Source organism: Amborella trichopoda, chromosome 7 (assembly GCF_054954075.1).
Source record: "Amborella trichopoda isolate Santa Cruz 75 chromosome 7, AtrichopodaSantaCruz75HAP2 v2.0, whole genome shotgun sequence".
Classification (NCBI taxonomy): domain Eukaryota; kingdom Viridiplantae; phylum Streptophyta; class Magnoliopsida; order Amborellales; family Amborellaceae; genus Amborella; species Amborella trichopoda.
The window spans coordinates 36,285,006-36,311,441 of record NC_142342.1 but is presented as its reverse complement, the minus strand read 5'-3'; the positions used below and the strand labels follow the sequence as shown (position 1 = coordinate 36,311,441).

Sequence of the window (26,436 nt, the reverse complement as noted above, 5' to 3'; positions counted from 1 at the left end):
TTCCAAACTATGTCTATTTTTCCTTTCAGCAACTCTAATCTGCTGAGATGTTTCAACACACAATGTTTGATGTATAATATTAAGATTACATAAATGCTCAGAACAAAGCACATACTCTATATCATTATCAGTTCGTAGAATTCTAATCTTGCCAGTATATTGAGTGAAAATCAGTTTTGAAAATTATTTGAACAAAGGAAAAACTTATGTTTTTTATTCCAATAAATATACCAAGTAGCCCGAGACCAATCATCAATAAAAGTAACAAAATATTTATAGTTAGCATAATAATCAATTGGGTTGGTTCACACACATCAGAATGTATGAGATAAAATGGTTCATTTGAAACATGTATTGAAGACTGAAAAGGAAGTCATGTTTGTTTGAGAATTTTCAAACTTTACAAGAATGAGAGTTTAAAGATATAGAGGGATTTAAGATTTTTAAAATTTTATCAAAATTACAGACCAAAGCCTTATTCTCTTGATTAAATAAATATAGTCCATGCGACAATCTTCCTTTACCAATCGTCCTCCCCATGGCCCGGTTTTGAAAAGTCACAGAGTTAAGAGAAAAATAACATTACAATTCACGTTCTGAGTAATTCTTCTAATAGACATTAAGTTAGAGAAAATGGATGGCATAAAAAAACTTCAAAGTCATGACACTTGGAGAAGAATTTGTCTCACCAACACCATGGATAAGAATCAATGAATTATTAGCAATAGACACATGGCTCATATTTTATTATTTTTTAAGTTGGATAAGCACTGTAAGTTACTAGTCATATGACTGGTGGCCCTTGAGTCAATTATTCAAGAAAAAGTGTCACAAGAAGACATGGAAGCATAATGGTTACCGGTGTCCGGGAATGAAGTAGAAACCGTGTTGTTATTTGGTTGCTGATAATGATCACAATTAGGTTTGAGCAGTTGTAGTCTGAACAGTAGATTTGTCGACTGTTTTGTTATTAATGGGCCTAAGTGTGGGTATAATTCCCAACACATATCTTTCACATATGTTATATTGTTGCAGTGATCATATCTAGAACGTCATTTATTACTATGACCCATTCCACCATAGTAATAATTATTAAAGTCTCCACCTCCACCACTATTTAGATGCCTTTTTGTTTCATATTTCTCACTATTAACAACTAGAGAATATTTCTCGACACATTCTTTAGAAGGTTTGAAATCAAGATTGATGATTTTCTTTCTAGTTATATATCTACGTTAATATTTCCAAGGAAAGAACACGAAACAACTTTTGACCAATCAAGATTAATTATGTCCATTCAAATAAACAATAAAAAATTTCATACTAGAGTTATTTTTAGATTTCGTTATTTTATGCGATTGAATAATAGAAGACACCTTGATGAGAACTGACTGAAGATCCCAATGAGAACAACTTCTCTCTCTAGAAGTTGTCAAAGTACATATAACTGTTTGTGTTAAATGCTAAAAATATCAATTTGCTTTCTCTCTCACCACCTTGACAGGTTTGAAAGTTTGAACATCAACAAGGATGAGGGGTAAAACAAGTCCACATCGATATTACGGTAATCTTGAGGGTGCACAGAGTGCAACCTTTTGCATTCCAGCCTTTTGCATTAAAAGGTGCAAAAAAAAGGTTTCGTCAGTTGCAAGGTGCACTGTCTTTTGCACTCCAAGGTGCAAAAATAAGTTTCGTTAGCTGCAAGGCGCACCGTCTTTTTAAAAAAGTTTCGTCTTTTACAGTAGCAAGGTGCAAAAAATATGCCCGTCTTTTGCCTTCCAAGAGAAACTCACACAAATCCGGAATTTATCAACTGTGGTGATTTTCTACATAGATCTCAACACTTTTGCTATGACACGGTGTTGAAGTTGCAATAACAAAAATAGTGAGAAGAGAAAAAGAAATAAATCAACATAATATATATGTAGTTCGGCAATAATGCATACATCCACGGAAGGTAAACCAGTATCTCATTCATACGAATTACTCTGATTTACCAGAGATTTATAGAGTTACAACTCGTGTTTTTTAAGAAACAAATTCCATTACAATAGTAATCCCACAAAATAAAAAACTCAATATAAAAAATTTTAATATCTTGTAATATACAAGATACAAAACTCAATATGTGGTTTCTATAACTGTCAACGTTCTCTCTCTTTCTAAAAAATAAAAAAAGAGCCATGGAACTGAACTTCCTCATCATAACATTTACACAAGATGTAATTATCAAACAAGCACAGACAAAGGAGCTCCTATACTAACAAGACATTCTGTTCTAGTTTTCTGCAATTTCACTCTCCAACTCCTTTCTTTGAACTGATTAGCACTTGCAATTGCCAATCAAAATTTGCAGCCTTGAAACAAAAGATTCCACAATGCCATCCATGAAGTTGAGGACCATGGCAGTCCATTGCCCTTTAGCAAGTAGAACTGAGAAAAACCCACTAAATTCAAATCCAAATCCAAGTCCAAATCCAAATCCCAAAGCCACACTTATCCAAAACCATGGAACCTTCATTGACCCACTTCCAAGATCCTCATATTTGCTCGAATTTCGAACAGATTCATCACCATAACACTTTTTGGGGAGTGGAGAACCGTATAGATATTTGTTCCCGTAGTTTGCAGTTGCATCGAATGCGCTTATTTGGCCACTGGAGGGTGTCCTGACAAATTGTTGTAGGACAAGTTCAAATAGCTCAAGAATGCCACTGATGACATGCTTGGAGGGATGCCGCCTGAAAGTAAGTTACTTGATAAGTCCAGTGATTCGAGTTCTTGCAATTTGTCAATGTTCTCAGGAATCTTCCCCCTGAAATGGTTTCCTGACAGGTTGAACACCAGCAAGCCTATCAGCCTTGTTAGTTCTTCAGGAATCACTGGTTGTCATAAGAAAAAGAGACCTCCTATATTCCAGCATTTTCCCTTTTACTACGATATTGATACTCTCAAAATACTATGAACCACTCATTTTCAAGCTTTTTCCAGTATCTTTAATGGTCATTGCATTGAAATTCTCAAAAATGCCAAGGATTGTGCCCATTAGATTGTTTCCCGCAATGTCCAGTACCTGGAGAGAAGTGAGCAGTTTCATATTTGGAGGAATGGTTCCTACCAACCTGTTACATCGTAGACTGAGAACACGAAGTGGGGAAATCTCACCAATCCAGGATGGAATATTTCCTGACAATTGATTCTCTCCGAGATCAAGAATCTCTAAAACAATTTTTCAATGAGAATGGAATCTGACCTTGTAACATGTTGTTAGCCAGGAGCAAAGAACGAAGACGGACGAGGTTTCTTATGCTAATGGGTAGAAGTCCTGCTAATTCATTCTTGGAAAAACTGAGAACTTGCAAATTTATCATACTCCCTATGGAGGTGGGAATGGTTCCCTTAACACGGTTATTAGAAACGAGTAAAGTTCCTAGATTAGGAATTAGCTCTGCAATGTGTATTGGAATTGAACCAAAAAATTGATTCAGACAAAAGACAGGAATTCCAAATTTGGGTATTTCGATGAAAACTCTGACAAATTCCCAGTGATACGATTCCCTTCCAATCTGACTCTAACTAAGGTCTCACAATTCATCAAGCTTTCTGGAACTGGCCCTGTGAAATTATTGTCGTCGGCCGTAAAGTACATTAGCTTCTTGCCTTTGCAAATTTTTGAAGGCAATGCACCCGAAAAGCTGCTGTTTGAGAAGCTCACATTTGAAAGAAAACTTTTTGGGCCAAAATCCAGTGGAATTTTCGGAGAAGTTGTTGCCGTAGATGTAGAAAATCTCTAGACTTATTAGGTGAGATATGCTGCTCGGCAATGGGCCCCCGAAATCTATTTTCACTCAGGTTGATGGCTACTATGGACCCGAGATTCCCTATCTCAACAGGTAGAGTTCCGGTTAGCTGGTTCCCGAATAGGTTCAATGCAGTAAGTTTTGTCAGGTTTCCAATTGAGGAAGGAAGAGAACCATCAAGCAGGTTATCTGAAAGATCCAATTCCCCCAGATTTATGAGATGCCCTATTTCAGGAGGTATTGATCCGGAAATTTGATTTGCGAATCAGTATAACAAGACGAGCTTTTTCATAAGGCCAATTTCTTATGGGATTGGTCCTACAAGCAAGTTTTCCTGAAGTTGCAAACTAACAAGATCAGGCCAATTCGAAAAACAAGGGCCAGGGATTTCACCTGTAATCCTATTGCCACTAATACCCAAGTTCTCAATTCTGTGCAAGGAAGCCAGTGATGGTGGTAAAGAACCAGAGAGTTCATTGCCACTTAAGTCTTTACGTATCTCAAGTTTGTGCATTGCCCCAGTTGAGATGGGATGCTAGAATTCAACCCACAATTGAGAAGGACCAGCCTTTCTAGAGCATATAGTCGTCCAAGAGATGCAGGGATGGGTCCAGCCAGTGGGTTTTCATGGCGCTCAAGTACTCGAAGACTAGAAATTAAACTGATCTCATGAGGAATTGTACCTGTGAGATTGTTCTTTCCTAGTCTGAGATCCTCCAGGTTCTCAAGATTCCAAATTCCAGTCAGAATGAGGCCTTGAAAGGAATTGAAAGTGAGGTTAAGGAACTTGAGGTCACTGAGATCAGAAAATATTTGAATTGGGATCGAACCATTGATCTCAATTCTGAGATAAATCCAAGTACACCAACGTCTTACATTGGGAAATGAAGGTTGGGAAATCTGTGAGAGAATTTAAATACAGGGAGAGTTTTGTGAGGGATGCCATTCAGAAAAATCTCAAAGAGTCGGGGGACTCCAAGAAGTTTGACCCGAGGTCCAGGTTCTGTACCTTTTGCAGAAAACTAAGTTGGTGCGGAATTGTTCCACTGAGCCAATTGTCTTCTAGAGAAATGAAATGGAGCTCGGTGAGATTACCGATCTCCATAGGCACTGATCCAGTGAAATTGTTGCTACCCAAATCCAAGAACGAAAGTTTTGAAAGTGCCGATGGTTTTCGGGATCTTACCTTCAAGATGGTTCAAGCTGTAATTGAGGTGGGTTAATAGGGCAATGATAAGAAGTTCAATCGATTGAGAGTCCCATTCAGACCGAAATTTGAGAGTTTAATCTCGATTATGCTTCCACCATTGTAGCATCGTATACCAACCCATTCACAATAGGCAGTCATGTTGTTGGCATAAAAAACCCATGACTTGAGATTCTGATTTATCAGACTGGTTTTCCAGTCGAGCAATGCTTCAGTTTCTAATGCAACCATTGGCGAACCAGAGGATCCATTAAGAAGGCCCAAGGTACTATGAGAAAAGGATAAGGATTGAAAATCTCACCACCATTTCCATAGCTTCGTAATGTTGCTTACTGAATTGCGTATATAGAGTGAGAGGATGGTGTGAATTCTATGTCAAATTTCAACATAGACGACCCGTGTTTTGCCTACAGTCAATAGTTTTTATTTTCTATATATCTCTTTTACATTATTCTTTGGGTGGACCGCCATTATTCTTTTGCTGAGCCTCTCTCTCTCCATAGACCTCAAAATCTCATCACAGCACAAGCGGATATCGTCGTAGTAATGACCTTTGAGCAGTGTAGAAAAAAATATCCAAAACTTATGACTTTTGAGTAGCGTAGAAAAATCGATTTGGAACGGATATGGAATCAGAAGCAGTTCAACCATTCTAATCGGGCAAGTTCCAGAACTCAAAAAAGTTTTAAAAAAATAAAATAAAAATTTAATAAAATATAAAAAGTTTATTTAAAAAATAAATAAACAAAACACATTAAAATAAAATTGAAAATTAATGAAAAATGGATTCTAAAGAATCCATTTGTGCCTAAAGATATTTTTAAAAATAAATATTAATGGCCAAAATAATTCACAATCTTTGTTATAATGATGAAAAATATTAAACAAAATTCCTTATTTTTTGGGATGATATATATATATTCAGTTAAAAATACCCGACCGGACATCAAATTGGGTGAAACCAAAACTGGCTTGTGGCCAGTTCCGATCTAACCAAGCAATTACCTGTCAGACTGCCCGATTTTTCCTTCAATACTTTTGAGGTCTCCATCTAAAAATTAATTTTTTTGGGTCTCTCTCAAAGGAGTTGGAGGTCGGAGTGTAAACGGTTCCTACGTGAGATTCAGGAAGAGTAATGTAGAGAGAGAAAATGGGAAAAACAGTGTCTGAGGAGTATTTTAGAGAGAGAGAATGGGGTGGGTGACGTTTTTAAGGGAAAAGGGAATGGATTCGATAGAGAACCACCAAGCCATTGTGTGGAAGAGGGAGAATTGATCCTATCTGGATCTGAAATTTAGATTTTAGACCTTTTTTAGATCCAAGTATGGATTCAAAATTTGGATCCGAAATTTATCTAGATCCAAAAGTTAAATCCGAATTAAAATTTAGATCGGATTCAGGTGCAGGTGGATCAGATTTAGATCCGACTTGAATCCAGATCTGGATCCAACCCAATTTTTTTTAAACAATAACTTTTTATTAGATATATATTTTTAAAATAGTATATATCTAGATCCAGATTTGGATCCAATGTTTACTATTCAAATCCAAATCCAAATTCAAATATCCAGGATCTGATTTGAACTTAGATCCAACTCGAATCCGATATATACTATTTAGATACAAATCCGGATCTGGCTCCGATCTGACTTGTTCTCACCCCTAAGGCCACTCGAGAAGGAATAGTTTAAATGATGGAGAGGATGAGACAATTCATAAAGGGTGTGGTTTGTATAGAGACTAGGCTCTAAACAATCAAATTAGAGCATACCTCAAATAGTGTCGAGAAATGTGGTTTCAATACTGGAAATCTTTTTGAAAGCCTTAAAATATATTTTCATCTTTATTTATAATGTTTAAAGCTCAAAAAGTAGTGCAGATCAAGTGATTTATGAAAACTTGAAAATCTTGAAAATTGATGGTCAAAAAATACGTTACAAAATAACTATATTCAAAAGTTGAAATCTAATTTTTATTCAAAAGTTGAAATCTATTTTTTTCTCATGTCCATGCATCTTTATGTCGAGATGATCAATTTGACGATATTTGGGCATTAAAACAACTACTTCTAGTGAAATTTTTGAGGTAGGCTCGAATTTGATTGTTTAGAGCCTCAACTCTATATAAACTTTTCTCATACATAAAGCCATAAGATTTTATACATTTATAGGAGTATATTGTTCATTCACTACCTCAATAAAACCTACTCTAGGAATAATTTTAGGGAAAATATCTCTATACTCCGTATTTTTAAGTTTCATTTCACAATAGACTTAAGGTTTTAAAAGATATATTTGGGTATAAAAATTGTAGATTTTATTTCTTCTAACCCTTTGAGTTATTTTAAACTTGTTTTTTTAGGTCAAACAAAGCCAAAAAGACATGCCTTTTCTAAAAGCCATCGTCCCAAACTTCTAGAGACAAGACTTCATGGAGGTAAAAGGTTACCTGCAAGAGAGAGAGATGTTTGGAGAAACACGAAAGGAGAGCGCGAGTGAGAGACACATGAAGAGAGAGAAAGAGAGAAGTTTGGGGTATATAAATGAAGAGAGAAATGATTGGGTTTAAAAATAACGTGTCTTTCTCACATGTGTTTAGGTTAAAAATAGGTTTAAAGTGGCGAGGGGATTAGAAGACATCTTGTGAAACCTTGGGTTTATCAAGATATGAAACTTAAAAACAGGGGATATGAAGATATTTTTCCATAATTTTATGACCCCAAATTTTAGATATGTGATGTCTCAATGGATAGACGGACCTCAATAAAAAAAAATCCAAATTGCACACTCTATGCACTTTAATAATTAATGTCTCAGGATTGAACACATGCCATTCAATTTTTGAAGGGTGATATCTAAGTGTTAGAAAACTCAAACTTCAAAGTTTTTTCTTTTAAAATAATCATCTAATGATTATTAAGTGGATATAAAAAATTGATATTGAAAAATTTTTCCTTGTAGTTCTTCTTATTACCCAGGGACTATGTGTACAATTTAGTCTTGGACCTGGTTTCTATATGGCCAAGCCCGCATATATAGAAATGCGGGCCTCTTAATAAAACTATTGTTGAGATGGATTTTAAGACTTATTTTTTATGGACATGTAATGAAAAAAATAAATAAATTTTAAAAACTAAAAATAAAATTCCAATACGAAAACATTTGGACCCTTAATTTTCCATTGTTTTTTAATGGAACACCTCCTTTACACTTTCCGCATGAAACAATTTTCTTTTACTCCCATAGAAGTATAGCATATCCTTTATTCCCATAGAAGTATAGCATATTTGCTCATGTGTCATAAGCTGTTCACCCTATCTTTGAAAGTTTGAACAAGTGTTTGAAAAATTAGCGACCCGATTCGAAATCGGGTATCAGTTGGACTATTCTGGATCCAGCCAACCGATTTGCTAAAATAAATTTTTTGCAAGGGTACCTCTGAAATGTAATTTTTTTTTCAAGGGTACCTCTGAAATGTTTTTCAAAATCGAGGGCTCAAAATTGCCCACCTTTTCTTCATTTGTCATTATGTGTCACGGCATTGACACGTCCCACTTGCATAATCGAATTTAAATGCGTCGGTCACAACCATTTTATAATAGTGAATTCGCCTTTAAAGTTTAGATGTGGGATAATTCAATGTACACTCTTTACGTACGCACCCACTCATTAAACCTTTTTATATAATACATGATCATCAAACCTTTTTATTGGTATGCATGTGAACATCATTAAAGTAAATTAAATGTCTCTCTCATATATACAATGAAATACAAATTAAATGCTCTTTAAATAGATCTCTCTCATAGACAAGGTCATCTATAAAAATGAAATGGTCTATAATTTTTTTAAGATTAATTATATTTTTTTATTTTTTATAATATACAAAAATAACGCACATATAATTAAGTTTTAATTACATATAATTATAAAAATTAAATCACATATAATAATTTACAAAAATTAACATAATTATATGAAATTGTTGTTTATTTATGTTAATAACTTAATATAATTATGTTAAACTTATGTCAATATAATTATTTTCATATACATTAAAAATACTTTTAAATTATATGAAATTATTTTCTAATATTTTTAAATTATTTTGATGTATATCATACAACTATATTATAATTAAAAATTATACAAATATCTAGACAGAAAAACAACATTTCAGTATTCACCTATTTTTATAAAATAATGAAAGTGCATAATGCACTCTCCTAGTTTAGAGGGACAATATGTGATGAGACTATTTACCTTTGCTGCAAGGTGGTCACAATTAATCTTGACCATTGGATGTGAAATTGAGTGGAGACGTTTATTTCATTGACCAAGTTCAAAGTTCCAAAGAAATTTTTTCGAACTTTGTAGCACATCCATTTTACATCATATAATTATAAGTAATTGTGACCTCCTTATATAAAATAGTCTCATTGTATACGATCCCCTGTTAAGCAAGGTGGTGAACCTTTATTATTGGGAAAGTGTCCCTTTTTATACCAATTTTACCTTCTTTGTTATTGAATTCATCTTTTATTTACCTCATCTTTTAATAAAATACATAAATCCTGAAGTCGTTTTGGATGCGGATACTAGAAAGTCTTGTGCTGGACCCCTTTAAATAATTTTTAAAAGAGGTGAGTTGGGACCTGACTCGGCCGTAAGTGGAGGCCGCCGCACCCAACCTAGTCCAAGCTCGGCCGTGTCCTTAAACACGAACTTTTAAAAAAAAATGAATCGGGCTTGCCAATAGTGCCTCTTTGTTACAGATTATGGCCTATCTGAGGGGAAAATAGGTGATCTTCACTGATTAATTGGGAAAAAAATTCTTTTGGGAAAGAAATTCTTTGGGAAAAGTGCCACTTTGTTGTAAATTTTTTTTTTTCTTTCATAACGTTTTTGCTTTACTCTCTTTTTCCTTTTTCTTTCTTTTACTTTCTTAGGAGGTGTGAGCCCACCTCTGATTCATTTTCTGGAAAGAATCATTTGGCGGTCATTAAGGCGATATCCTGTCGTTCAGGCCTTGTATAGCCTCGAGGCAAGCTTCCAGTGTTGAGTGCAATAGAAACAAAATATCACCATTGTAAAATGTAATAAAATAAAAAAATGTATATTGTCACGGTAGAAGATAAAAAAATATATAGTACATTTAACAAGATGGTAATATTTTGTTTCTCTTAGGGTGGTCTAAACAACATGCTTTTTGCCGTTTAGGTCAACTTTATCCAGAAGACAGAAAATAGGTCTTGTATCGTCCTTTGTCAACAACAGTCGGATTTCAGTTTTCATGATTTTGTAATCGTTTTTGGATGATTCTATCCAATTTTCATACTTAAATTCTATTCTTATCCCGAATTGTATTTATTTTCAAATTTAAAAATGATTATGGGATAAGGGACTATAATTTTGGAACCATAGACCATGGGATTTGTGGTTTAGGGTGTTTTTGGGATAGTATGGTGGTAGGGGCTCAGTCGGTGTTCCTAAGGCATTTCTAGGAGCTCTTGAGGTTAAGAAAAATTAGGAAAATTGCCCAATTTAAAAATGGGTCTCTACACCTATCTTAAATTCATAAGCAATGAAATATTTCATTTTACAACAGTGGATTATGATAATTTAATTCATTTTCTTATTTTTTACTAGATATATTTTTTAAAATTAATTGCAAAAATGACATTTAAGTGTGATTTATTCTCAACAAATGAGGAAGACAACATGAAGAATAACAAGCAGCCTTTTTTTTCGGTAATTCAGCAGTAGGAATCCAAATCAAGATGCAGCGTTGCTAAACATTAATTGTTAGTCACTCAAGCTTGAGCCTGGTTCCTAATAATAATAGTCCCTTAGAAAAGGGAAAAAATAATACCTTCTTAATTTTCATTTTCAAAATTTGTACGCTTTCTATAGTCTTTTGTGGGCCAAAGAATGATGCATTCTTAATTTTTAAAGGTAATAAATATAATGAGACTATTTATTTTTAATAAAAGGAGGTCACAATCATCATTGATTGTTAGATTGGAAATCGGGTGGTCGATAATGTGTCATTGTTTAGACCAATGGTTTAAAAAACGGATCGGTGACCCGGATAGGGCTTCCAAAAAACCGATCCGGATCGGCGAATCGGCGATCCGGATAGGGAATAGGGTGAATCGGTCAGAATAAAGCTTAAAAAAAATCCGAAAAAATTATTAAAATTCATTATAAATATTATTTTTTATCAATAAGAAATGAGGGTACTCCATTAAGAATTTTTATGTTTTTGAATGAATATGCGAATATTGATATGTTCTTTCCCTGCATGAACCGCCATTCAGCATTTAATTTACATCACACAAAAGGATAAACATATAATTATCATGGAATAAGTATATCAACATACATGGACTACAATAAAGCATAAAATTAGTAACATATGATCTAAAGATAAAATGATAGACGATGTTATTGTTTTTCTTGGTCACGCTAGTGCCATTGATTGAATTCGTTTAACAATTCATTGATTCGATCTAAAAACGAATCACCGATATTAGCAGGTGTCCGACTATTCCCAAATCCCTGAGTGTTAGTGTTTTGTTGTGTTCCCAATCTAAAATCCCCGAAGATTGTCCATCTTTCATGCTCACCTGCACTGTTGTGCTCATCCCTACACTGTTGCTGTTAGGACTCGATATATGAATAATATGGCTGGGATAGGGTGGCCTCAGAATCATCATCTCTCTCATTTTCTCTTTGAATAATATGGAATAAAAAAAAAAAAAACAAATTTTCAAAAAAATCAATCATGGATTAAAAAAAAAAATCACAAATTTTCAAAAAATTCTATCATGGATTACAAAAAAAAATTCGATCATGGATTAAAAAAAAAAAATCACAAATTTTCAAAAAATTCTATCATGAATTACAAAAAAAAATTCGATCATGGATTAAAAAAGAAAAATCACAAATTTTCAAAAAATTCAATCATGGATTACAAAAAATTCAATCATGGATGACATAAAATTCGATCATGGATTACATAAAATTCGATCATGGATCACAAAAAAAAACAAAAAAAAAAAAAACAAATAATTCAATCGTGGATTACAAAAAAAGAAAAAAACAATTCAATCATGGATTACAAAAAATTCAATCATGGATTACAAAAAACTCTATCATGGGTTACAAAAAAAGCAAAAAACAAAAAATTCGATCATAGATTACAAAAAAAAAACAAACATTTCGATCATGGATTACAAAAAAAAAACAAACATTTCGACCATGTATTACAAAACATTCGATCATGGATTACAAAAAATTCTATCATGGATTACAAAAAAAAAAAAAATACAAAAAATTCGATCATGGATTACAAGGAAAAAAAACTAACATTTCGATCATGGATTACTAAAAATTCGATCATGGATTATAAAAAATTCTATCATGGGTTACAAAAAAAAAAAAAAAACAAAAAATTCGATCATGGATTACAAAAAAAAAAAAACAATTCGATCATGGATTACAAAAAAAAAAAAAACAATTCGATCATGGATTACAAAAAAATCGATCAAGTATTACAAAAAAATCTATCATGGATTACAAAAAAAAAAAAAAAAAAAAAAAAAAAATCCGTACTGGACTCGCCGATTCCGTATGGTGAATCGGCGAGTCACTGTACAGAATCGTCCTGTTCTCTCTAGAACCGGACGATTCCCGTTTTTTTTGCTGATTCGATCCGTTCATGGCGATTCCCGAGTCGAACCGGGCGAGTCCGGTTTGACTCGACGTTTTTTTAAACACTGGTTTAGACACAAAATCCAAAACAAAATTTCTTGAATGTTGTGACTCACCTTCATCTATTAGATTTTACTTTAAATGGATAACAGTGATTGTGACTGTATAGAAAAAAAATAAATGGTCTCATAGTATACAATCCCATTTTTTAATGTTTATTGTCTTAGAGTTTGAAACAATTAATTAATATAAAAATATTTTGAGAACATAATTTTATCAGTCCCACTAAACTAGATGGATTTTATTTTTATTTATATTTGAAATTAATTGATATATCTAAATAAATAAATAATATGATACTGCTTTAAGTTTTATTGTGAATGAATACCTACGTTGTATAAATGAGGTCTTTATCTTCTTGTCCCTGAAAAAAGGGAAATCCCCTTTTTGACTATTCATTAATAAGGTCGACATGAAATATAGTAGAGGATTATAAATAATTTCTGTTTCTTTGGATTATAAACAATGTAGAATTATCCATTACAAATAAGTATTACATAGTATGCTAGAAGATCTATCGTTTTTTTTAATGAACATTTACTTGAGTATATACACTGTAATGAAGAATCGGGCTTGGGCTGGAGTGGTTAGTTGATTCTACCAATGTTGTAACTCAAGTTTGATTTCAACGACTGCACTAAAAGGAATAAAAGAAAAAGGGTTTGGATTATCAAAGTATTTATTTTTTGGTTTATCGAAATTAATGAAAAGATTTCATATGATTTACACGCCTATATAGCTTATATAGTCAATATAGATAATCAACTGTTAGAGATCACCATTGATTAGATTAGTATTGGATTAAGAATGGGAGAACTAATTGGATTAGTGACGCAGTATAAAATTACCTGGCAAATAAAACCGGAAAAATTGACTGCATTTAAGAGAGAGAAATAAAAATCCAAGAGGGAATCACGAGAAAAAGAACAAAACGTGCGGATACGAGTATTCTGGCACAAGCCAATAAATAATAGAAGAAACAACACCCACAAATGTGCCTCTTTCTAAGAAACACTTTCTTTAATACATGGTACGTATCTCCTTTTTATACATTTAAACTTTATTTTTGAAAGCTCCCTACAAATAAAATGTCCTTATCCAATATAAGGAAATGACTTATCCAAGCATCACAATCTCATGTCCCACCTCCATCTCATAGTAAAAGATAACTTCCTCATAATAATTCCCTACTAAAAATCAAAAGTGATAACTAACTAAACTAAATCTATGTTAGTTTCTTTCCAAAATCTTTCTAAAATAAATCTTTATGTTCCTAAAGATTTGCTTACTAAAAAGAAACCTCTTTTCCTACCCATGTTAATCTTAGGAAGCAAACTCTAGAATGTGTTCTAAAGATTTGCTCCAAGATTTTCTATAATATACTCTAAAACAATAACCACCTATTAAAATCTAGATTGACTTTATCAAACTAAAGATTGTCTTGACCAAAAATAAAATACGGACACCTCTTTAAAATATATAACTTTTATAAAAAAATCCCTACTAATCCTATTTCTAAAAATTGATTCTAATAAATAAAAATTAAAAGTTTACCCAATCTCAAAAAATAAAATTAATAAAAATACAAATTAAAATTTGTAGCCACTAGATTTTCATCTGTGTCATTCTTCCTTGATTGGAAAAAACCCGTCATCGAGTTTTACAATATGATAGGATCATATTTTCCTCGCATCCTTCTTCAATTCGATCTTGAACTTGAATATTACAAACACGATCCTGTGACCTGTGGGTTACTGCACTGATCAAAATATGCACTGAAGTCAATACAGCCTCGAGGAATGGGTCATCATATATCTATAGGAATTATTTACGCTCAGCCCTAAAGTATACTAAGCAAGCATCTTGGAGCAGAGAACTATCAAAAACTGATTTAACTTCACTTACGGATTATTCGATAACTGATTTTACTTCAGTTATGAATTCTTCCTTGAGTGCTTCTTTTTTTGCTTCATCAAATACTTCCATAGGCTCGATCTCTTGCTTATCGATCTCTCCACTAATGAAAAAATTAGATATCTCTATTAATGAAAAAAATTAGATATCTTTATTGTCTCAAGGAAAACTTCTTTCCTTTCATCTTGTTCTTCATAAAAAACAAGAACTTCATCAAAGATGGGGTAACATGTGACATCCAAGAATGATGATTGCAATTGAAGATCCAAAACTATACATTCTTCATCTTCAACTGTTTCTTCATCAAACTTAGGTAGATCAATCTCCCGATCATGAGGAAATAGATCATTCTTCCGACCATGAGGCTCCTGACGCAGAGCATTAGCATGGAACGAGTTCTCGAAAATAGCATTCGACTCACTACCGTCATTATAGTGTGTCGAAGCTACTTTTTGCAACAAGCGTAGGGTCAACTATTCTACTTGCCTCATCAAACTTTTGATATCTATCTCACAGAGAGCTAAGAGGTTTCGTCCATGTTGAATGGGTTGAGTCCCGATGCTCAGCCATAAACCTTGTCCACGAGCCATGAAGCCAATCGGCGAATACCACGATTCACAAGAATCGACTAAGCTCTGATACCACTTGGCGCAGTATAAAATTACCCGACAAACATTACCGAAAAATTAACTACGTTTAAGAGAGGGAAATAAAAACCCAGAAGGGAATCACAAGAAGAAAGAACAAAACGCACAAATACGAGTATTCCAGCACGGGGCCATAAACAAGAGAAGAAACAAAACCCACAAAGGGGCATCTCTCTCTATAAAAAACACTTTATTTATTACATACAATTCAATTCTCCTAATACATGGTACGTACCTCCTTTTTATACATTTAAACTATGCTTTTGAAAGCTCCCTACAAATAAAATATCCTTATCCAATATAAGGAAAGGACATATCCAAGCATCACAATCTCACGTTGCACCTCCATCTCATTGTACAAGTTAATTTCCTCCTAGTAATTCCTTACTAAAGACCAAAAGTGATTACTAACTAAATTAAATATATTTTAGATTCTTTCCAAAATATTTCTAAAATAAATCTTTATGTTCCTAAAGATTTTGCTTACAAAAAGGAAACTTTTTTTCCTACCCATGTTAATATTAGGAAACAAACTCTAGAATGTGATCTAAAGATTTGCTCCAAGATTTACTACAATATACTCTAAAATAATAACCACCTATTAAAATCTAGATTGACTTTATCAAACTAAAGATTGTCTTGCCCAAAACTAACATACAGACACCTCCTTAAATTATATAACTTCTATTTAAAAAATCCCTACTAATCCTATTTCTAAAAACTGATTCTGATAAATAAAAATAAAAAGTTTACCCAATCTCTAACAATAAAATAATAAAAATATAAATTAAAATTTGTAGCCACCAGATTTTCATCTGAGTCAATTAGTCTAAGAACTCTTGTATGATAAGAGTTTGTTCAATTTTTAGTTTCATTTGTCTCCTTCTTAGGTGTTATATGGCGTACAGGTTTTGATGCAGTCGAGATTATTGCGCTCGATTATCTGGAGCAGTCGGATCGTGATCAGGCGATGAAGAAATTATTATTTTTAATGTCCTTTTTATTTTATTTTTATGAGTCCGTTAATTTGGTTTTTAGGAAGTGCGCTTCTTTAATGAATGGATAAGTCCGTTTTTATTTGTGGAAGGCTTGTGTTTGCCTTCTTAGAATCTTGGGGGTTTGGATAAGGTTTGCTCTTTATTAGACGTGAGTTGGACTTATCTTTAGGAAGGTATTCTTGTGGCTTATCTATTGTGTCTTAGGACTAGGTTTTAGAATTGTGTCTTTTTTTTACAAAGGAAGAAAGAAAACTTTGTATTAAAAGGGAGGAGGGGCGTTGTAAACAAAAGTTTAGAGATGTGAATAAAATTTGATGGTATTTTACAGTACGTGAAAATCTAGAGAGAGAGAGAGAGAGAGATAAAATCTTATTTGTGGGTTTTTCTACTTCTTCCCTCTTGTGCTTGTGGGCCCGTACCGAACTCCTCGGATTCACACATTTGTCCTTTCTTTTTGTGATTTCCTTCTTGCTTTTTATTTCTCTCTCTACAACGTAGTTACTTTTATCGATATTGTTTGTCGATAAATTTTGTACTGCGTCAAGTGGTATCAGAGCCTAGATTCTTATGCGATTGCGTGGTCTTGACAAGGCATCATGGTTCATGGATGTCCGCGACAACAAGGTGTTGGGAATATGCCAATCCAGGGAGAGCGAGACCTCTATGAGACAGAGTTCGAAAATTTGAGAAGGCAAGTAGAAGAACTGACCCAGCGTTTGGCGCAAAATCCAGTCTCGGCACACTATGATGACGGTTGTAAGTTGGAAGCTGTTTTCGAGAACTTGTTTCATGTGCACGCTCTGCATCGGGAGCCCCATGTTTGGGAAAATAAAACTTGAGATCTTGGTATTAAAGTTGATCTACCAGAGTTTGCTAGAGAATTGCAAGCAGAATAATTTATTGATTAGATTGATTTTACAAGTGCATTTTCGAATACAAAGATGTACCCGATGATAAGAAGGTGAAGCTTGTGGCTATTAAGCTTAAGGGCCGTGCATCAGCATTGTGGGAGAAATTGAAAAAGACTCATAAAAGACATGAAAAATCGAAAATCTCTAATTGGGAAAAGATGAAGAAAAAGTTAAGGGAGCAGTTTTTGTCCTTTAACTATACCCAAACGATTGTTCAGCAACTTCATACCCTTCGTCAAGGGGGGTAGTCTGTTGATGATTATACTGAGGAGTTCCATCAATTAGTTGCACGAAACAACTTGGTTGAGACTGAAGAGCGATTGTTGCCCAATACATAGCAAGAATGTGACAGTCAATTTAGGACGTCCTAAGTTTACATCCTCTATGGACTGTTTCGGAAGCCTGTCAATAGGCTTTAACAGTAGAGAAACAACAATCCAGGAGCAGGACTAGTGCAGCCATGAGAGGAGATCAGGTCTCCAAATAGACTGATTTCAAAATCATGGTGCAAGGCCTGAAGAGGCACCATCTGGGGGCCATAGAGATGTAAACTATGGGCACCATCTGGGGGCCAGTGTATTGCATAAGTCCTAAAGAGCATGAGAAACTTAAGAGACAGGTTATGGAATTACTTGAAAGGGGTTTTATCCGGGTTAGCATGAATCCATATGCAGTGCTTGATCTATTTCCATGATTTGGCTTCTTTTTATAGGCGGTTCATCAGAAATTTTAGTGCACTTATTTCACCAGTTACAGATTGTTTAAAAATGCAAAAATTTCAGTGGACTCCAGAAGCAAAACAAAGCTTTCAGTTGATTAAGAAGAAAATGCTAGAAGCACCTGTATTGGCCTTACATGACTTTGATAAATTTTTTTAAAGTTGATTGTGATGCATCAGGAGTTGGGATTGGTGCTATGTTAAGTCAAGAAGGAAAATCGATGGTATTCTATAGTGAAAAGCTCAATGGATCCAATGTTAATTATTTTACTTATGATGTTGAGTTTTATGCCATTGTACAAGCACAGAGGAATTGACAACATTATTTGGTGTAGAGAGAGTTTATTTTTTACTCAGACCACCAAGCCCTTAAATACATCAATAGCCAGCACAAACTCAATAGAAGGCATGCTAAATGAGTGTCTTACTTTTAGGAGTTTACTTTTACGTTGAAGCATAAAGCAAGTGCTCACAACAGGGTAGCTGATGCTTTGAGCAGGAGAGCCACACTACTTACTACTATGAAGGTGAATGTAGTAGGATTTGATACCTTTAAGGAGTTATACTAAGATGATTCTAAATTTGGAGCAATTTTTACTGAAGTTTTAACAAGAAAGCGGGATGATTATTTTGTGCATGATCGTTTTCTCTTCAGAAGCCTGAGACTATGTATATTAGTTTGCTCACTATGGGAGAAAATCATCATGGAGTTGCATAATGAATGTCACTTTGGTCGTGACAAAACCACGGCCTTAGTGTCTAAGGATTATTTTTTGCCCAAGATGTCGCATGACGTTAATAGATTTGTAGACATATAGTATATTTGTCAGATCTCTAAAGGAAATGCGCAGAATACTGAACTCAATACTTCATTACTAGTGCCATCTATACCTTAGGAGGATATCAGTATGGATTTTGTGTTGGGGTTACCAAGAACACAGAGAGGCATGGATTTAGTGTTTGTGGTGGTTGACAGATTTTCTAAAGACTATGGATGCTTCTAATATTGTAAAAGTTTGTTTCAAAGAGATTGTTCGATTGCATGGCATTCCAAAATCAATCACTTTAGACAGAGATACAAAACTCACGAGTCATTTTTGGAGGTCTCTATGGAAGTTAATGGGAATTGAGTTATGTTTTAGTAGTGCATATCATCCACAAATTGATGGTCAGACAGAGGTAGTGAAAGACTGCTTGGGAAATTTATTGCGTAGTTTTGTTTACGATGAAAATCTAGCATATTTTCCAGTGAAGATCTCTCGAATTTTAACACCTTAAACTAATAATATTGATGTAAATAAAGTAGTAGAGAAAGTGGGACAGATCGAATTCATATCTGAGGCCAGATTTGCCCGAAAATGAGCAGATCTACTCTCAAATCTGTGGCAGAGCTAGCATGATCCAGAGCATTAAAATACAATTTTTAAGACAAGTTTAACATATCAAAATAAGTAAAACGGTAAAAGAAGAAGAAAGATAGAGGAAAAAAGAATACCAAATCGGGTCAGATGGTCCGGGACTCCCAAGCCTTCGAGGGGTTGCCCGTATCAGAACTGGTTATCTTTGCCTCTCTGATTCGAATGTTGACCAACAGATCTCTCGTATTGAAACGTTAGATTTAGGGTAGTTGTGCCCTAAGTCTAGTTTTCATTTAGGGTTGTTGTGCCTTAGGTCTAGGTTTTCTCAAGCTTAGGGGTTAGGGTCTCAGGAGGCTAGGGTTTTTCTCTTCTCTAGGGTTTTCAATATAGAGATTTTTCTAAAGTCGTAGGTTTTTTTAGGATTTTCTCTAATTTTTTGGGATTTTTTCTAAATTTTTAGGAATTTTCTAAGGGTTTTTCTTATTTTTGGTATTTTTGGGTAATTTTTCTAATTTCGAAAATTTATAAGGTTTTTTTTGTTTCTTTTTCTCTCTCCTTTTGGGTTAAGGAGAGGGGGTATTTATAAGATTCAATTGATGATTCTTTTTAATTTTTTTTGGAATTTTTCCAGAATTTTTGGATTTATCTTGAAGTTTTAGCCATATCTAATTAAGAAAAACCAGTTTACTGCATCATCAGATACGTTGACTATGTGATTAGCCCACGCTTGGGCCTATGGGGTCTGTTATAGCCCGGCCTGCGGCCCAACAATTGGGTCTCACAGGGACTAAATTTTCATTTGCTATATCATTTTATCCGTAGATTCGATTTAGACGATTTTTGGACTGTTGGAAAGCTCTTGGGCTCTACTTCAAGTTGGGATAGGATTTGGGTAGTTTTGAGGTAATTAAATTGGGTTTACTAGGATAATGTGGTCCTAAGGGTTCAGAAAACCATAGAATTTGCCGGATTTAAAATGGAGTGTCTACAAGTTTGGTAGGAAACAAGCCGAAACAGTGGGATTTGGCTTTACCTCAAGCTGAATTTGCTTTCAACAGGTCCCATAATCAAACTACTCAAAAATGCCCAATTGAAGTTGTCTATGGATATAATCTAAGCAGTGTGCTAGATTTGACTCCTATACCTCATGCAGGGATATCTAGTGGTAAGATAAAAGATTTAACAGATCAAATCAAAGATATCCATGAGCAGGTTAGGAAGCAGATTGAAGTTAGTAATACAAAATACAAGGTTGTTGTAGATAAGCACCGTCGCAAGCAAATGTGCGAAGTTGGAGATTATGTGTGGGCTCCAAAGACAGATATCCTGCTGGGGGTATAACAAGCTCAGTAATCAGAAGATCCGACCATGCGAAATTATAAAACAAATCAATGACAATGCCTACAAGGTTAAAGCTACCAAGCCACCTGAGGACTTCTGATGTTTTCAATGTCAAGCACTTAATTCCCTATGCAAGAGATACTTTTAGTGACGAAGAGCTTAACTCAATGACGAGTTCTTTCCAACCAGCGCAGGATCATGCATTCGAGATTATCGCGCTTGACTATCTGGAGCGGTCGGATCGTGATTGGGTGACAAAGAAATAATTTTTTTTAATGAGTCATTTTTTTTATGAGTCCGTTAATTTGGTTTTAGGAAGTGCGTTTTTTAATGAATGGATAAGTCTGTATTTATTTGTGAAAGGCTTATATTTGCCTTTTTGGAATCTTAGGGCTTTGGATAAGGCTTGGCCCTATTAGACGTGAGTTGGACTTAACTTTAAAAAGGTATTCTTGGGGCTTATGTATTGGATGGTGCATGAGTAGGAATTCTATTAGGAATAGGTTTTAGAATCGTAATCGTGTATTTGTCTTACAAAGGAAGAAAGAAAACTTTGTATTAAAAGGGAAGAAGGCCATTGTAAACAGAAGTTTGGATATTGGAGATGTGAATAAAATTTGATGGTACTTTGAAGTACATGAAAAAGTTTGGATATTGGAGATGTGAATAAAATTTGATGGTACTTTGAAGTACATGGAAAGCTAGAGAAAGAGAGAGAGAGAGCGAGATAATACCTTATTTATGGGTTTTTCTTCTTCTTACCTCTTGTGCTTGTGGGCTTGTGCCGGACTCCTCGGATTCGCGTGCTTGTTCTTTTTTCTTATGATTTCCTTCTCGATTTTTATTTCTCTCTCTAAAATATGGTTATTTTTATCAATGTTGTTTGCCAATAAATTTTGTACTCCATAAGGTTTAGATTGATGTCACTGTATTCGGATTAGATTGGAAAGACATTGTGCTATCTTCAATAAGCATGGGGCTTTGTGAGACCAATAGAGACCGTGAGAGAGAGCCTCGCGATGCATTTAGGGCATATTTATTTCATTTAGTAGTATGAAAATATTCGCATATCTAACCACATAAGAGAATTTTTTCATGTAAAAATATATTCAAGAAATATTTTCGCGTGAACGAAACGTGACTATATGAGTGAGAGGGTGATCGGGGAATTGAGAGATAGGACCACGGCATTATGGACAAATATCCGATTTGATTACATTACTTTCTATATGCGTTGATTTTTTTTCTTTAGATTTGGTGTGCGTTTGTGCATGCTTTTTTTTCCCTAGTGCATAGGTGATCTTTTTCTATGTGTATTACATTTTTGTTGTGTATTTCTCATTGCACAGGGGTGCTCATTATTGCACGATCTTCCCCTGCACGACTCAACACAAACTAGATAATGGACTGCAAAATCTGTACGCCAAGAAAGCCGAGCCATTAACCGAAGTGAATCCTCGCCTTGCCCGTCGACAGGCATGAATTTCAGATCAAAAGTGAGAACCCCCACCTGAGTCATACAAGGCCCGGAAGAGCTAGCCGGGTCAGTCTTCTTTTGTAAATTTCTCGCCAAAAAAAAAAAAAAAACAAAAACTAACTTAGAACTTGGAATTTCCAATTTTGGAGTATCATGAGAAAAATTTAAAACCTCAAAAAAATAGCAGGAGCGTAAAATGCAAATATGATAATATTTTACACAAAAAGGAGATATTATATAAAATCTTCATATATGTTAAGCAAGGTGGTGAACCTTTATTATTGGGAAAGTATCCCTTTTTATATCAATTTTACCTTCTTTGTTATTTAATTGATTAATTACCTCCTCTTTTAATAAAAAGGAAAAGTTTCTATACTGCCCCCTACACCCTCCCCCCCCACCGGTGTTCCATCCAACCATCCAATTCAGATCAAGTGAACTACTAACCGTTTGATCTAGATCCGACATATTTTATTTTAGTTATTATTATTATTATTATTTTATTTTTTTACAAATTGTAAGAGTATAAAATTTGATATGTGCTATCTTCTGAATGGGGCGCACCTAAAGAAAATATTTAACTTTTTTTGATAAAATACATCAACCAAAATACCCATTAAACATTTCAGAGGTAGTTTGGTTATTGTATTGAAAATATTTTTTATATATATTTTTACAATTGTGAGTCTAAGAGAGGAGTCGATGCGCAAAATTTTTTAGTGTCAAAATAGTTTGTAGATTTGGATAAGATGGGGAAAACTAATTGGATTAGTCTAGGAACTCTTGCGTGATTGATGTTATAGATTGATGTTACTGTATTAGGATTGGATTGGGGAGAATTTGTGCTATCTTCAATAAGCATGTGGCATTGTGAGACCAATAGAGGCCGAAAGAGAGACAGAGCCTCGTGCATCTAGGGCATGTTTATTTTGTGTGAAAATATTTTTTGAAAAATATTTTTATATGAAAGAATTCTTTTATGTAGTTAGATGTGAGAATTTTTTACACCAATTGATAAAAGCGCATCTTTTGTACTAATTGACAGTTAATTGGTGTAAAAATATTCCCACGCATAAAATTTTTTCACCTGAAAGTATATCTGGAAAATGTTTTGACACAAACCAAATACTCTCATATGAGTGAGAGGATGAATGGGGAATTGAGAGATAGGACCACGGCATCATGGACAATTGTCCGATTTTGATTACGTTATTTTTTATGTGCATTGTTTTTTTTCTCTAGATTTGGTGTACGTGTATGCATGTTCTGTCTAGTGTATAAGATTTTATTTATTTATTTATTTATTTTTACGTATATTCCATTTTTGTTATGTGTATTTCTCATTGCACAGGGTGCTCATTATTGCATGAACTTCTACTTCACGACTCAAACGCAAAGTAGTTAATGGACTGCATAATCTGTAGGCCAAGAAAGCCGATCCATTTAACCCAAAGTGAAGTCTTGCCCAGCCCGCTGACCGGCATGAATGTCAGACCAAAAGTGAGAACCCCCACCTGAGTCATAGAAAGCCTGAAAGACCTAGCCGGGTCAGTTTGGTCCATTCACTCCTAATTCCATACTCAGAGAGGATTTCAATATCTGAAGCATCTCTCCCCATGCATAAAAATGTCTCTCTCCCAATGCAAAAGAATGTGCCTCTCTCTCTCTCTCTCTCTCTCTCTCCCCCCCGCAACAGGTATAGTATAGTACTCTCTCTACCTTTTTTCTACCGGCCCATGGAAGCTCAGGTTTTCCACAACAAAAAACAGAACTCTCTCTCTCGCAGTGCTTGTTTACATTAAACTCAACTTTCACAACTTACATTGGACTGAACTTCCACGACACAAAGACAAGAAATGCTCGTGCGAAAAAAAAAAAAAACAATAATAAAAGCACAATGATATGCATGACACAAGCTTCTTTCAAACGTTTCAAGCCATGCAGTTGCGAATCACTATACACCAAATCTTCTTAAACCCCTCTTCTCAAATATTTCGACCCATACAACTGCAAATCAAAGTTTGGAATCTTGTAATCAAAATTTCTGCAATGCAATACCAAAGCCCAAACCAATGCAATACAATACCAATGCCCAAACCAATACTAATCCAAAACCATGGAATCTCGGATGGACCATTTCTTATATCCCTGCTGATGCCTGAATTTGGGCATGGCTCATTGCTAGTGCATTTCTCTGGAAGAGGAGGACCGCAAAGATGTGGGTTCCCATAGTACGATGGAGCATCAAATGTAGTCATACTGGCCACTATGAGGAATGGGTCCTGATAAATTATTGAAGGACAAGTTCAAACACTTTAAGAACGACATAGATGGCATGCTTGGAGGAATTTCACCGGAAAGCATATTGTTTGATAAATCAAGGTATTCCAAACCCCTCATTTTGTGAATCATGTTTGGAATCTTCCCACTGAGATGGTTGTGGGACAAGTTCAGCAATAACAAGTTATTCAATCTTGTCAATTCTTCTAGAATCCTTCCTGATAAGTTATTGCTTGAAAAGTCAGTACTTGTCACAGGAGAAGAGATCCGCTTATATTGCCACATTTTACCATTTGCAAATATGTTGACACGGTAAAAATAAAATGGTACACAACCTTCTATAAATATCTCCAAGTCCCTTGTGTCATGCTTTGGTGCCTTGGACATGAATATCTCCAAGTCCCTTGTGTCATGCTTTGGTGCCTTGGACATGATCATTGCTGTTAAGTTGTTGAAAATGGCCGGGATAGTGCCTGATAAATTATTGAATGCTAGATCTAGCACTTGAAGTGAATATAGGTGTGATATCCCCCGAGGAATAGCCCCTCTGAACATATTAGATCTTAGGAGAAGGATATGAAGAGACTTGACGCTTTTGCCTATCCAAGATGGAATGTTCCTTGACAACTGGTTCTTACTGAGATCAAGAAGCTTCAATTTCGAACAACTTCGCAATGACAATGGAATCTCACCTGATAATGCATTGTGACTAAGGTTCGCGATCTGAAGATTAATTAGGTTTCCCAGGGTAGCAGGAATAGGACCCATCAATTTATTTCCAGAAAGTTCGAGACTACTCAAATTTACCATCTCTCCTATGGAGTTGGGGATCAATCCCGTAATACGATTCTCAGAGACATCAAACCATTTCAGATTTGGCATGACTTGCCCAATGTTTCTTGGAATGGAACCTGAAAATTGGTTGTCCAAGAGGCGTAGGATTTCTAGCTTCCGAAATTTGAGATGACTCATTTCCACTTGGGATGTAGCCATGCTCGCACAATGTTGTAATCTTTCTGACTTATTGCAGATTTGATGGGGCAAAACATTTGAGGAGTAGACTTTCGGATATTTATTATTTTGGTCCAAATAAACTGGGTTTTTTCCATAAAAGCTATTGCTTATATGGAGTAGTTTTTGGTCTTGAGAGTGAGGCCCAGGGAGTAATGGCCCTTGAAAATCATTCGAATTCAGACTTAAAAATTGGATGTCTTCAAGGTTCCATATTTTTGGAGGAAGAAATCTAGTGAGATGGTTGCAATCAAGCTTCAAGTAAGCAAGTTTGGAGAGGTTTCCAATGAAGGATGGGAGTGAACCATTGAGCTGGTTCCCTGAAAGATCCAATTTGTGAAGATTTGTTAGCTGCCCTATTTCTGAGGGGATTGGTCCTGTGAATAAGTTTTCTCCCATAACCAAACTTGTTAAATCAGGCCAATTGATGAAAATGCATAAAGGGATAGAACCAGTCAAACCATTGTCATAAATACTGAAGTAAGAAATTCTACTCAATGCAGCAAATGACGCTGGTAAAGAACCTGTTATATTATTTTCATCAAGTTCCAGGTTGGTTAGGTTTGTGCAAAGCCTAAGCTGAGACGGGATGCTAGAATTCAATCCACACCTGGAGAGGTGTGGACTCTCAAGAGCTTGAAGTTGCTCAAGAGATTCAGGGATGCATCCACCCATAAAATAATTATCACTCAATTCGAGCCTTCAGAGACCTGAGATTAAGCCAATTTCATGAGGAATTGAACCTGTGAAATTGTTTTCATGTAGCATAATTTCCTGCAATTTTGTTAGCTTCTTGATTTCAACGGGAATGGGACCAGTTATTGAATTCTGTGACAAATCCATGTGTACCAAATTCTTGCATCCAAAAATGTAAGGTTGGAAACTTTGTTAAAGAATTTTCACGTAGAGAGAGGTAAGAAAGCGACTCCATGTCCAGAAATCTGGTTGAGTTGAGAGAAGTCAGGTGGTTTTCTCCAAAGTCCCGAAACCATACCTGTT

The 26,436-nt window shown here is 34.8% G+C and overlaps 1 protein-coding gene across 1 annotated transcript; it reads right to left on the bottom strand.

Moving 5' to 3' along the window:
• Positions 1-2,178: 2,178 nt before the first annotated feature.
• Positions 2,179-26,436, bottom strand: LOC18422768 (uncharacterized). Its single transcript, XM_088871058.1, is given in 8 exon segments — positions 2,179-2,655; positions 2,658-2,886; positions 3,715-4,290; positions 4,293-4,706; positions 4,810-4,986; positions 5,128-5,275; positions 24,136-24,398; positions 24,400-26,436. Coding segments are annotated over 8 exon segments (3,852 nt in total). The 5' UTR covers positions 26,113-26,436; the 3' UTR covers positions 2,179-2,323.